The sequence below is a fragment of the Ooceraea biroi genome, chromosome 4, assembly GCF_003672135.1.
Source record: "Ooceraea biroi isolate clonal line C1 chromosome 4, Obir_v5.4, whole genome shotgun sequence".
NCBI classification, from domain to species: domain Eukaryota; kingdom Metazoa; phylum Arthropoda; class Insecta; order Hymenoptera; family Formicidae; genus Ooceraea; species Ooceraea biroi.
This window is the reverse complement of record NC_039509.1, coordinates 17351023-17362592: the sequence shown is the minus strand read 5'-3', so window position 1 is coordinate 17362592 and position 11570 is coordinate 17351023. Positions and strand designations below refer to the sequence as shown.

At 38.8% G+C, this 11570-nt stretch overlaps 4 protein-coding genes across 7 annotated transcripts; 2 read left to right on the top strand and 2 right to left on the bottom strand.

Moving 5' to 3' along the window:
- Positions 1–15: 15 nt before the first annotated feature.
- Positions 16–2252, bottom strand: LOC105282514 (ragulator complex protein LAMTOR2). The gene is made up of 3 exons (XM_011344515.3): positions 1676–2252; positions 1167–1329; positions 16–1090 (listed from the first exon to the last, which is right to left on the bottom strand). The coding sequence occupies exons 1-3, from the start codon at positions 1741–1743 to the stop codon at positions 941–943; spliced, it is 381 nt and encodes a 126-aa protein (XP_011342817.1). The 5' UTR covers positions 1744–2252; the 3' UTR covers positions 16–940.
- A 328-nt stretch (positions 2253–2580) lies between these two features.
- On the top strand, positions 2581–3773 carry LOC105282518 (coiled-coil-helix-coiled-coil-helix domain-containing protein 2). Its single transcript, XM_011344530.3, has 3 exons — positions 2581–2809; positions 3025–3410; positions 3526–3773. Exons 1-3 carry the CDS (start codon positions 2769–2771, stop codon positions 3534–3536), a joined length of 438 nt encoding a protein of 145 aa, XP_011342832.1. The 5' UTR covers positions 2581–2768; the 3' UTR covers positions 3537–3773.
- Positions 3774–3862: 89 nt separating this feature from the next.
- Positions 3863–8289, bottom strand: LOC105282524 (mitochondrial Rho GTPase). Of its 3 annotated transcripts, XM_011344542.3 has the most exons (14): positions 8091–8289; positions 7805–8010; positions 7679–7729; positions 7491–7592; positions 7376–7417; positions 7080–7245; positions 6876–6996; positions 6617–6809; positions 6274–6540; positions 5977–6189; positions 5680–5876; positions 5252–5290; positions 4950–5018; positions 3863–4542 (listed from the first exon to the last, which is right to left on the bottom strand). In XM_011344542.3, the coding sequence occupies exons 1-14, from the start codon at positions 8287–8289 to the stop codon at positions 4416–4418; spliced, it is 1992 nt and encodes a 663-aa protein (XP_011342844.2). In that variant the 3' UTR covers positions 3863–4415. The 3 variants fall into 3 exon arrangements, with proteins under 3 accessions (XP_011342844.2, XP_011342853.2, XP_011342859.2); XM_011344551.3 differs by lacking the exon at positions 4950–5018; XM_011344557.3 differs by lacking the exons at positions 4950–5018; positions 5252–5290.
- A 1312-nt stretch (positions 8290–9601) lies between these two features.
- On the top strand, positions 9602–11501 carry LOC105282536 (protein CutA homolog). Of its 2 annotated transcripts, XM_011344574.3 has the most exons (7): positions 9602–9744; positions 9903–10011; positions 10096–10155; positions 10277–10322; positions 10391–10440; positions 10525–10567; positions 10689–11501. In XM_011344574.3, the coding sequence occupies exons 2-7, from the start codon at positions 9935–9937 to the stop codon at positions 10773–10775; spliced, it is 363 nt and encodes a 120-aa protein (XP_011342876.1). In that variant the 5' UTR covers positions 9602–9744; positions 9903–9934; the 3' UTR covers positions 10776–11501. The 2 variants fall into 2 exon arrangements, with proteins under 2 accessions (XP_011342876.1, XP_011342869.1); XM_011344567.3 differs by having other exon boundaries at positions 9602–10011.
- Positions 11502–11570: the final 69 nt, after the last annotated feature.

The window sequence follows — 11570 nt, the reverse complement described above, 5'->3', positions numbered from 1 at the left end:
CACTTATGCATTATGTGCCTATTATTTTATTCAATTTCAAGGTATACTAATTTCGGGATTAATGCGGGAAAATACGTTAAGTAATTGATGTACAGTAAGAGTGTGCAAGTGTGCCCTCAGTTTTGCAGTGCTCTATGTTTTAAACGTAACTTTTATACGATTAGTAGTACCGAAACAGATTACTGCACATCTCGTTCGTGGATTATTTTAACGAGAAAGAAATGAGATTTTTTCAGGTACATACAATCATCTTATCATCGTACACATTATACAAACGCATAAACAATGTAATCAAAATTTATTCAAAGTGACAGTTTAAAGTGTAAGACAATTGAAATGAATACGGATAAAGACATAGAATTTTAAAACTTTTTATGCAATAACTCGTGTCTAGTGGTGCAATTTACGACGAACCGAAGAAATATTTAACACCCAAAATTATTTTTTCCGCCGATGCAGTCGTACTGTCACGTGTATCTCGATAAATAATATAAACATGAATGACTCTTAACGCATTAAAGACAGTAGTTATTTACACATACGGCAACTATCGACATTACATTACCTATAGCTTACGTTTAAGTAGACCTTATTAATTATAGCGTGTGATTTGTAAAGTGAGATAAACAATTAAATGCAGATTGTTTGTATTAATTGTAACTTACATGAAATAAAAAGATTTTATTGTATTATATTAAAGCGCAATTTTCTCGCTCCCGTCTTACTACACCTGTCCGTTTGCACAGACTGCGAGTGCAAACGTTGAAAACAAGGATACGCATTAGCTATCAAATTAATAAAAATATATTCACATATATACACAGTGTCGATATACAAATTACAAAAGTTCTTGTAAATAATAAATAAACGTTATACGATAAGTTTGTTGTAACGTCGAGATAACAGATTTATCAAAACAGTTCAATCAAACATGACTGCTTCAAGGCATATTTGCTATCGTTTTTAAGGGTTGATCGAGATAATTGGCCAACGCTTGCGCTTTCTCTCGCAATAATCCAAATCCCACATTTTCCTTTGCATACAAGCACAAGAGTAAGTTAGCTACTTCGGTAATGACAACCTTTCCCTCCTGCAAACAAAGAGCACGTAACAGGCTCCTACTTTATAATTTAATGTGGAATATCTGTTATGGTGTCACGACGTACCATGCAGTCCATTAGAACAAACTGTAATTCGTCCTCTTTAAAGGCGTTTCTCCCATTTTTCTCGTAAGCTGTCCAGATATTACTCGTGATGGCAGCTGTTACTCTTGCATCCTTATCCCCATAACCGCTGTACGCTAACAATCCGCCATCTCTATTAAGTAATCTAGAATATTATAGATATTAATTAAATTTTATGTGAGACTACGTAAAGTACTGTATAAGAATAAATAAAATTAGAACTAGTCGCGAAAAGAATCAATTAATCAAACGAAGGAAATGTTGGAAGTGAAGGAAGGAATTCTAACCTTATCCTCCTAATTAAATATTTCTAAATGTTTCACTTATAAATAAGGAACAATTATGTAGATCCATACATTTTAATCAGGAATTTACATTTAATCAGGGAAATGAAATATTCTGGAGTACATATAGACGTACGTATTAGAATCGTGCTCATAATACATATTTCGCACGTTTCTCATAGCAAAAAAAGGTATATTCGTACTCACAACGTATTTTCCACGCCCCCGGTATTCGCTTGACTGAGAACTTGTGTCAGTGCTTTTGGCTTCAACATGTTTCCAATTTGATATCGTATCAAATTTTAATTATATACGCATACGCAGAAATTTGTACGTGTACAATGAAACCTATTTTAGCTTTCCTGAATCCAACTATACATGCATTCTACAATGTCCTGTTCCGTTAAGTCGGAGTAAATGCAACGTTCCTCAATGCAGCATGTCAAGATGAGTCTCAGATTCGTTCGGACTGCGATAACCCCACCATCACTCACCATGCGATATCAAAAGTGCGCATTGAGAATTTGAGAGTACGCAACAGATCATGTGACACGTCAGTCACATGCTACTACTAATATGTACATGTCACATGTTTATATCTATATATATGATATTATTTTATGCATTTGTAATCATGTTTATATTATTTTGTATATTACTGGAATACTCTGACAAGATTACGAAATTGAAAGCCGAGCATTCAAAGCACTGATATACAAATATGGAGATAAGTTGTCACATGTAAATTCCGAAAGAATTGCAATAAATAGCATATAAACGGGATAAAGCATCTAATTAATAATAATAATATATTAATAAATAATAATAATAATGAAAGAGTAACGAGTAAAGAATATACGATCATATACGCACATCTTAGCTTTTCTACGTATCGGTTCTTTTTATGGGTGGTTTACATGAGACCAGCACTGTATACGTGTATGTACAATCAAGGTCTCAGTAAAAATATACATATGTAAAACTTGACGAGCGTTTTTTAACGCAAAAACTAAAATCTCACAAGTTTATTTATTTGTAATACATTTTATAGCATGCACGGCATTTGAGTCAGATTTATTTCGGGAGAATTCGCGCCCTCTAGCACAGTCATGCAAATTGCCTCGTTTGTGCCTTGATTGCACGTTGATTGCGTAACGTGACTCAGGAATCCGCGTCGCTCATCGTCAGAGCTGCTCTAGCCGATCTAGCGTAGTTAGTCGAACGTGGTCGAGCGATCAGTTCGGAAATTTACACGCTTTGAGGATTTTTCACGCTAATTACTCGTGGTACAAAGGACAAGATGCCGCGACGTGGACGTGCCGCCCCTCCTCCTCCGCGAACGTAAGTCGATAAAATGATGGTAAAATTCACGTTATTATAACCATTTCATAATTTCGATAATTCCTATTGATTGAGCGACTTTCGTGCGAGTTACATCATAGTGAACAAAGTTCATTCATCTTTGGGAGTATTGCGTTTGATTCACGCTTGGTGCGAGTTTTCGACCCCTCAAGCTCAACAAAGAAATGCTTCTGGCACGATTGGTCTCGTTTCAGCGTGCGACCCGCGGCCGCACCGGCCAGGGCTGCACCAGCCCCATCTCAGGTACCAGCTCATGCCGCCCCAGCGTCACCCATGGTGGCTCAACCGCAGCAGCCGTCTCTCATGGGTCAGATGGCTGCCACTGCCGGAGGTGTTGCCATTGGGTCTGCCGTAGGCCATACCCTTGGCCATGCTATGACCGGACTCTTCAGCGGAGGATCCAGTGAGGCTGCTGCTCCCGCAGATGTACCCGCAGCGCAAGCTGCTCCAGCTTCGGCACCAGCCGCTGGAGCTTGCTCCTGGGAGGTCAAACAGTTCCTGGAATGTGCTCAGAATCAGTCCGATCTGAGCCTCTGCGAGGGATTCAATGAGGCACTGCGCCAATGCAAAGTAGCCAATAGTCAGTAACTTGGTTCTAATATTTGTTATCTAAAATTGACATGTTTTGATCTTGCGACACATACATGCAGCTGGACAAACGGATCCTTAACATTTCTCTCATTTTCTGTTTTCAGACATCATCTAAATGGATGTAGAAGATCAAGAAATGTCTAGAAAACTTTAACAAAATTGAAGTATAGGCTCCTCTGTTAACGAGGTACTCTACAATCCTGTGTGGATTATTTAGTGACAAAATTTTCCGTTTACTTTTGATGCATGATGCATTGATATGGAGTGTACTGTAAGATGCAATAGACAATGAGAATTAATCCGTGTACATTTTAAGACGGCAAGAGATATAATAAATTACACGTTTAGTTGACTTCCAAGTATTTTTGTCTTCCCTTTAATCTTCCCTAGAAAAAGTAAAATTTAATAGCATGATACGTGTCAGAATGACCTTAGCAATAATTTTAACAGAATGAATGTGTTTATATTTCAAGAAAAAGAACCATACAAATTTAACCTTAATTTTTGCTTATCAGTTTGGGGATTAAAAATATACTTATACTCAAGGATCAAAGTTATGATTACAGCACACACGGAGAACATGACAAATCGAGACTTAACGTGAGATATGCATAGCACACCTCTCTCCTTTTTTTACACGTTATATTACAATACATTAAACAATAATTTATTACAGAAGGTGAAGAAAATAGTTCTTGTACAAGACGTTATTACGTTGGAAGAAAGAAAATAGCAAATCAAAATTCTCGGTACCTTCGACCGGAGCAAAGTAAGCGCTTCTACATGAAAAACAGCGTATATTTGCACTTTATCTTGACTTTCTCTAATACTTAGCTGTTGCATATTGAAAATTAGTGTGATTTACCAATATATATTATATTCAGCCTATAACGCGATCATATATATGTATATGTATATTACGATTTTCTCTCTCTCTCTTTATTCGACAACGGGAGGCAGTTAAACACGCACAAAGTAGCACGAGTATGGTAGACTATCTCTTCTCTGTGTTCAACACGCGCATCATCACGTAACCGGCGACCGTGGCGACCGCGATGCCCAGTCCTGCTTTCCACCAGACCAGCGAATCCCCTTGCATTAGGCCGAACTGATTTATGTGCCTGAAATGTTCAAATACAAAATTCACCGTCACTAACGCGCGCGACAAATCTCGCAGAGATATTTTAGTAGTAGTGAAACTAGTCTCAAAGTGTTGCAAATATCTAAATTAAATCTAACATAACAAACAACACAGGCACGCGCAAATATATTTATTGAAATTTTAATCGTACTGGCAACTGAAGTTTTGTCACACGACAACTAACACTTAATTTACACAGAAATTATATCTTTTCACCTAAGCGCAAAAGACTGTTTTAAATTAATAGAAAAATTCGTGAGAGAGCTCTGTGTCGCATGCTCATGCTTGAAGAAAACTGAGAAAGCAGTGTGTACGCCGTGTGATATGCATATGACACTACTGGCCACGGGGAGGATAATACACAAGCGATAATACGAAACAAAAAACCTTGTGAAAGAACTCCACCACTGAGAGGGTGAGGGTTCAAGCAACATGTGGACCATACGCCTCAAATGGCTGAAAAGAGCCAATATATTGTTACGTATTCGTCCGTGTGATGACACTTTTTGATATGAGCAAATCGCCCGGCACATTTAACAATGAATAGATGGACTGTTAAGTTAGATCCCGTAGAAGCATGCATCGAATATGAAAGAATGTGATGACACGACGACGATGATCGAATGCAGTATTCATGATTTGCTCAAGCCTCTAGAATTTTACAGTGTGAAATTTAAATTGAAACCAACCTGTCTCGGTAAAATAATACCCACGCTCCTTGAAAGCGGCTAAACACGAAATATATCTTTTCGTTAATGCCGAATTATCTTGTCGTAATCTTTCTTTACCTACATTACGCTATTTTTCTTTCTCTCTTTAAGATAAAGGGACGGGGAGAGACACTTGGAAACGGTGCAAGGAAAAATTACCAATTTGTCTCCTGAACATAATTTCACGGTGGAAAATAGAATAAAGAATTATAAAAAAAGTAGAATTAAGCGAAAAAGCTCTAAGAGTCTCGCGAGGTATATAATCGATAAAAAAGATCATTTTGGATATATATCAGCTACAAAGAAAACTCATCTACTGTCTGTATACCGAAATGTGAGCCTGAAATCTTTCTGGTATAACTTCATTTCATTATCGTTCCTCGTAATCTACTCAGGTTTAAACTTACGGAAAAGCTGCCATTGTAGCTAACTTGACGAAGATCTCACGTCGAACTGCGCGAGAGACACTGTACGGTTGCGGAGGCATTAACTTGTACTTGTTACAGAACGCAACCGGTTGCAGCAGGTATCCCTGTTTCACTTCAGAAAGGTCACTTTTATTCGCTATTATCAGAACGGGAATCTTACTATCGGCGAAGTATTTCTGCAAGAACGCACGTGAATGATTATATCGCGAAACACATTCAGCGTTGTACGCGAAATAACGAAATAGGTAAAAAAAGGAGAAAGACGAAGTTACTTACGATGTAAATACGCGCAATATACTCGAACGATTTCGGATTGCTGGCGTCGTAAACGAGGGCGGCCGCGTCGCACTGTATCTCCGCCGGCGTTAGAGCATCCTGAACGTTCAGTATATTTATATCCTTCAATACTATCGTCTTCTCCTGGCCATATACATACAACGTGTTTACTGCGATGTGAGCATTCGCTGGTACCACTTTGTCGTTTAATTTCTGCAATCGCCGAGAGAGAGAGATAGATAGATAGATAGTCACGATACAAATCAAGAGTCATGATACACCATGAAAATGATTTACCTCAAGTTTAGGGTCAATGAAAGTCCTGCACAACGTAGTCTTCCCGCTACTTTTCGGTCCTATTACGTGGCAGGTGTAGACATTCCTGCTGGACTGCTTCTTCGCCAGATCCACTTTCTTCTCGCGGGTCACAACGACCGAGCTCGTTTGACACTCGTTGTGGTACATGTTGTACCCCAGATACGCCATGTACTCCATTGTCTTGCGCACGTTTGTCAACGTTAGCAGCGCCCATTGACACATGTACCCTTGGAACGTGATCCATCCCTTCGGATAAATTGCCGATGATATTAATATAATGGTATAAGTCATAGCTCTACTACAAGTAAATGCGAGGATAAACCTTTTCGTTCGTGGGCACTGTATACTTGTACTCATCCTCCCACGGTGGAGCGGGACACCGAGAGAACAACGATTCCATCTCGAGTGGTGAAAGAGCTCCGTCACGATCGCGATCGTGTTGCATAAACAATAGTGTTAGGAATTCTTGTCCCTTGTGCGATAACTCTGTGGTGCAACCGAGCGGGACCTTCAATCTAAAATGAAATCATTCAGTAATATTGGCTGCGAAATAGTTTCATCATTTTTTATTTGTTACGTACGACGGATGAATGTATTCCTTCGACATCTGCAGCTCGTTGTCGTAGCCGAATTTTCTTAACACAGCCCAAGTCGTTTCGTTTCTCCCGCGTTGTATGAATAGGCATTGTAAGTACATGAAGCCTGTACATGTACGAATGGAGACAATATTAATGCATACGTTCTAGTTGAAGTTAACGTCGAAACATAACGCAGAAATTACGTACCTTTCATTGTGACACATCTATTACATATACCATCGCAAATGTTTTTCGACAGTACAGCTTTTACATCCTCCAGTACTTGAGGTTGCAGCGGAGTATTAAAGCACCATTGCTGAAATGCGTTCAACTCGATATCGTTTAAGAGTCCATCGTTATCTACATCACATATCTGCATGGGAAAGAAATAATTTAATACAGCATAAGAGGAATGTGAGCAGGAATGGAATATACTTTTCTAAGTTTTCAATAGTCAAACGATAAAAGATTGACATCTTCTACGTTTAACATAATCTACTTACTTTAAAAATTCGCTGTAGGGCAGTTTTGCACTCTTCTGTGAGCTAAAATAAAAGGTATTAATTAGATTAAGCGTAATCAGAGGTTAAACGGAGGAAAATATAAAATAAACATTACCTCCTGTGTGTCATAATTGTACAAAGGTGTGGTAGGATGCAAAACTGCTTTTTGTGCGTAATAAAACGTTTCCGAGACATTCTGAAGCGTTTTTGCTGAGCACTGGGAAAGGAAATAAAATACGTTTCTACATAATCTTTCCTCCACCCTTGCCTTTACTTTATTAGCTAAATTACAAACTTACTTACCTCTATGCAGCTTTCGATCTCTGTGAATTCTTTCATGATAGGATATACTGCCTGGAATTGCAATGCGATTTATCAGTGAATGACAAAATACAGATGAAATCAATAAATTGCTCAAAGTCTACAAACCTCTATGGTGGAGTAGTCCACAAGGTCAATCTTATTGCCTACGAGTACAACTGGACATCGATTGTCCGGCGAACACCTTCTGATCAACGGCAGCCAGTAACTGGCAGCTCTGTCTAGAGTATCCTCATCGTCCACGGAGTAAACGACGCATATCACATGCGCCTTTTGAATCTCCTCAGCCAGCTGATCGTCCGTTTGCTCCACCGCTGCAAACATGATTAGCATTGACATGACAATGTTGTTCAACGAAGAGGAACACACAGATGTACCGAACATCTCGAAGTACCTGAATAATCGACTATGTGCGTCGGCACCTGCTCCGGCGTGACATCCGCTGGTATCGTAATCTCCTCGGCCTTGCTGGGCACCTCTTCCGCATACTCCTCGCTCACGAGGGACAGTATCAGAGACGTCTTGCCGACTCCTCGCTCGCCGATCAACAGTATCCTGACGTTGCGCCGAGGCGCGACCGGTCGCTGCACCATGATGCACTGGAGCACCGAGAATTATCGCGTACACCATCCGCCGCTCAGCTTTTCCGCGAGGATGCCATCCGGCGTTTCCGCATCAACAAAGATCCCGAAGAGTGATATAACCTATACTCCGTATCATCAACGGCGCGCGTTATCCCTGACGTATCCACCGATCGTGACTTCGTTTAGCGTGACATCTCAATCGTCGAAGAAGTAAAGGACGAAAACAAAAATGGGGATCATGAGGAGGAGGAGAATCAGCGAAACCATTATTCTCGTTCCTCCTTGCTCTCCCACTCTCTCTTTATCTCAAGTTTCTCCAGCGCGAGAACCTCGCGGCGAGAAATCAATGTGCGATATTAATTCTCGATGCCGCGTTCCGCACTTTGCCACGATGCCTCGATCATTAAAGCGTTAAGGCAGACCCTGAACGCGTCCACGATTGATAGTACGGTGAGTTGTAGTCACGACCGAAGGCCAGAAGCGAACTCCAGAGTCCAGCGGTCCCGGAGGACTAACGTACCGCTTCGAGGGTGGCCTTTTCAAGGTTACCAATGCCACCGCAATGAATGACATTCTGCGCGCGCGTGGCGTGCATGTGTGTACTGTTGTGCACTATCACAAGATTCTCGTACACCTTTGAGCTTTATTTTCTCCTTCTAACGTCAGACTTTTTCACAAGCTTAGAGGTAGCTAAAAAACATTGTGGTTGAAATGAACACACTTTTATAATATTAGCCGTAACAGACTAACAGTTCTTCCGTGTATCATTAAGGAATAACTGTTAAAATTGTATTTAAAAAATTTCATACAAAGTAGAGGAACAAGAAGGAAGCAACGCTCGTTCATCGAAATGTAGAGATAAAATTACCGACCTCCGATTTTATCCGGCAGGACTGAAGAGAGTAACGAACGAATATACAGGGTTAGGGGGAGACTCATTATTTTAATTAATTTTTTTAGGAGAACGATAATAACCCCCCTTGATTTGCACTGAGAAGGACTTGATTCGCAGGATTCTCTATTTTGATAAATTGATTGAATAATTATAATGTATAATGGAAGAATTATTAGCGAGAAAAAGTTATGTTGGTAGTGGCTACAGAAAGGTATGATTGCGGAGCAGAGGTCGATAGACGATCGACCGTGTTATTTCAGCGGGACGAATATGATGAAGTTAAATTAAAGATTAAATGCAAAGATAAAAAAATATAAAAATTGTCTCAAATGATGCAAAATACTTTTTTCCCTTCTTTTTACTTGAGAGAAGAAAGAGGATGGAAAATCTTCTGAAACATTTAGGACGTCAACTGGACCACAGGCGAGGGAGGGGGAGGGGGAGAGAAGTACACAACGCATATGTGAATAGTGGAGGTTAGAATTGAAGTGGAAGCTGAAATCAATTATTTATAAAGAGGAAGACAGATTGAGAAGAAAAAAGCAACAGGACTACAAACTGTTAAACTAGTAAGATAGTGTCAACTAGCCTAGGTGGGCTTGAAGGCACGATAAATAAATAAGAAAAAAAGTATCCGGTACTCATTCGGTACACACCGGCGAATTACCGCAAATGCAGTTTGCAACGCGAGCTTCTCTCGTAGGAGTGCTAATGCTTTTTTGTTTAGTACGTGGTATCCGTACGCAGCTTCATCGAAACATGTCAAGTCTTGCCGGACAACATTCCGTGGCGTATGTCACGGTACCGGACGATGCAGTGGCGAAAAAGATAGCGCGGTAAGAATATGTATATTAACATTTACGTACAGATGCGTAATCATCATCTACTGATGTCCTCAACGTGATTTTTTATTCGCGAAGCGGCCTGGTGGAGAACAAGCTCGCCGCCTGCGTCAACATCATTCCACAGCTTACATCTATGTGAGTCTTTCCCGTTTATCATGTATGAGATCTGGTGATGAAAGATATTTCAGCCTAAAGATAAATGCCTTTAATCATTATCTCAAAGAAGATTCTGATTAAATAATAAATTTGTCAACAGATACGAATGGAAGGGAAGCATACAAGAGGATCCTGAATTACTATTGGTAAGAAGTTATGAAATTTCATTTTAAAAAAGTCATTATTCTTTTTTACTATTATGAGTAAATTTTAGATGATAAAAACCAGGACCGAGGCAATAGATGCCTTAACGAAATATGTGAAGTAAGTTGATCAACTAGAGCATATTTTATATTAGGATTATTATTATTAGAATATATTAATTATGGAAATTTAATTTTTCTACAGAGAGAATCATCCATACACTGTTTGTGAAGTAATTTCCCTGCCCGTAAGTTGACGTGTATATCTTGTATTTTTAATAGTCGGTCAAAAATAGTAAAATAATAAATAGTAAAAGTACACGGTTGATTTAACAAGAAATTTATTAATTTCATACTCATATTTTCCAGATACAAAATGGAAACATCGATTATCTAAACTGGATTAATGAAGTAGTACCTTCACGTGATACCCAAAAGGATCAGAATGCTAAGTAAACATAAGCGGATAATTTCTTGATTATACTCTGTATAATCATTTCCTTGCAGTAATAATATGCAATTCTACAGTAAATATAAAAAACGGTCTTTATCGATATAAAATAATATATATGGTTAGGAGTACATGATTACATAGATATGCAGAACGGTATATGGAACAAGTTTCCCATAAAAAAATGTGGGTTTTTCCTCCTAGAAAATACTGACGATCATACATTTATGCTAAATAATAATGTTCAATCGTTCAAACATTATTCGACCATGTCTACCATATGCACATTAGTAAGGCCGGAGACACAATGGTAGGCAACAGGCAACAGGAACAGGAAATAACCAATCGCGTTGCTCGATTTGGTCATCTGTACTCTTTCCTGTTAGCAGTGTGTAATAGGCTTAACATGTTACCTACGAAACTGTTTATTTCCTAAGGCACACATTTTTCAGCAGTCTGAATGTATGAATAGACTGTTCAACACGTGTTTTTGTTCCCAAATTCTTACATTACCGGTTATCAGAAGGTATCTCGTGCCTCGATAGGATAACAACCCGGCTTCAACTACTTTAAATGCAGCAAATTATTAAGATGCGATTATATAAGTGTGTAATATAAATCTAAAATCATATTTTGAAATCTAGCCTCAATATTTGATTTGTTGATCTTTCTTGACAACTATCGAAATGTTTCCGTAACTTTTTATGCAATAAAGTAACATACCTAAACAATTATATATATTATTTTCCATTAATTATAATAAAAATTTAGTATTTTAGAATAGATACATCAATGTTTCC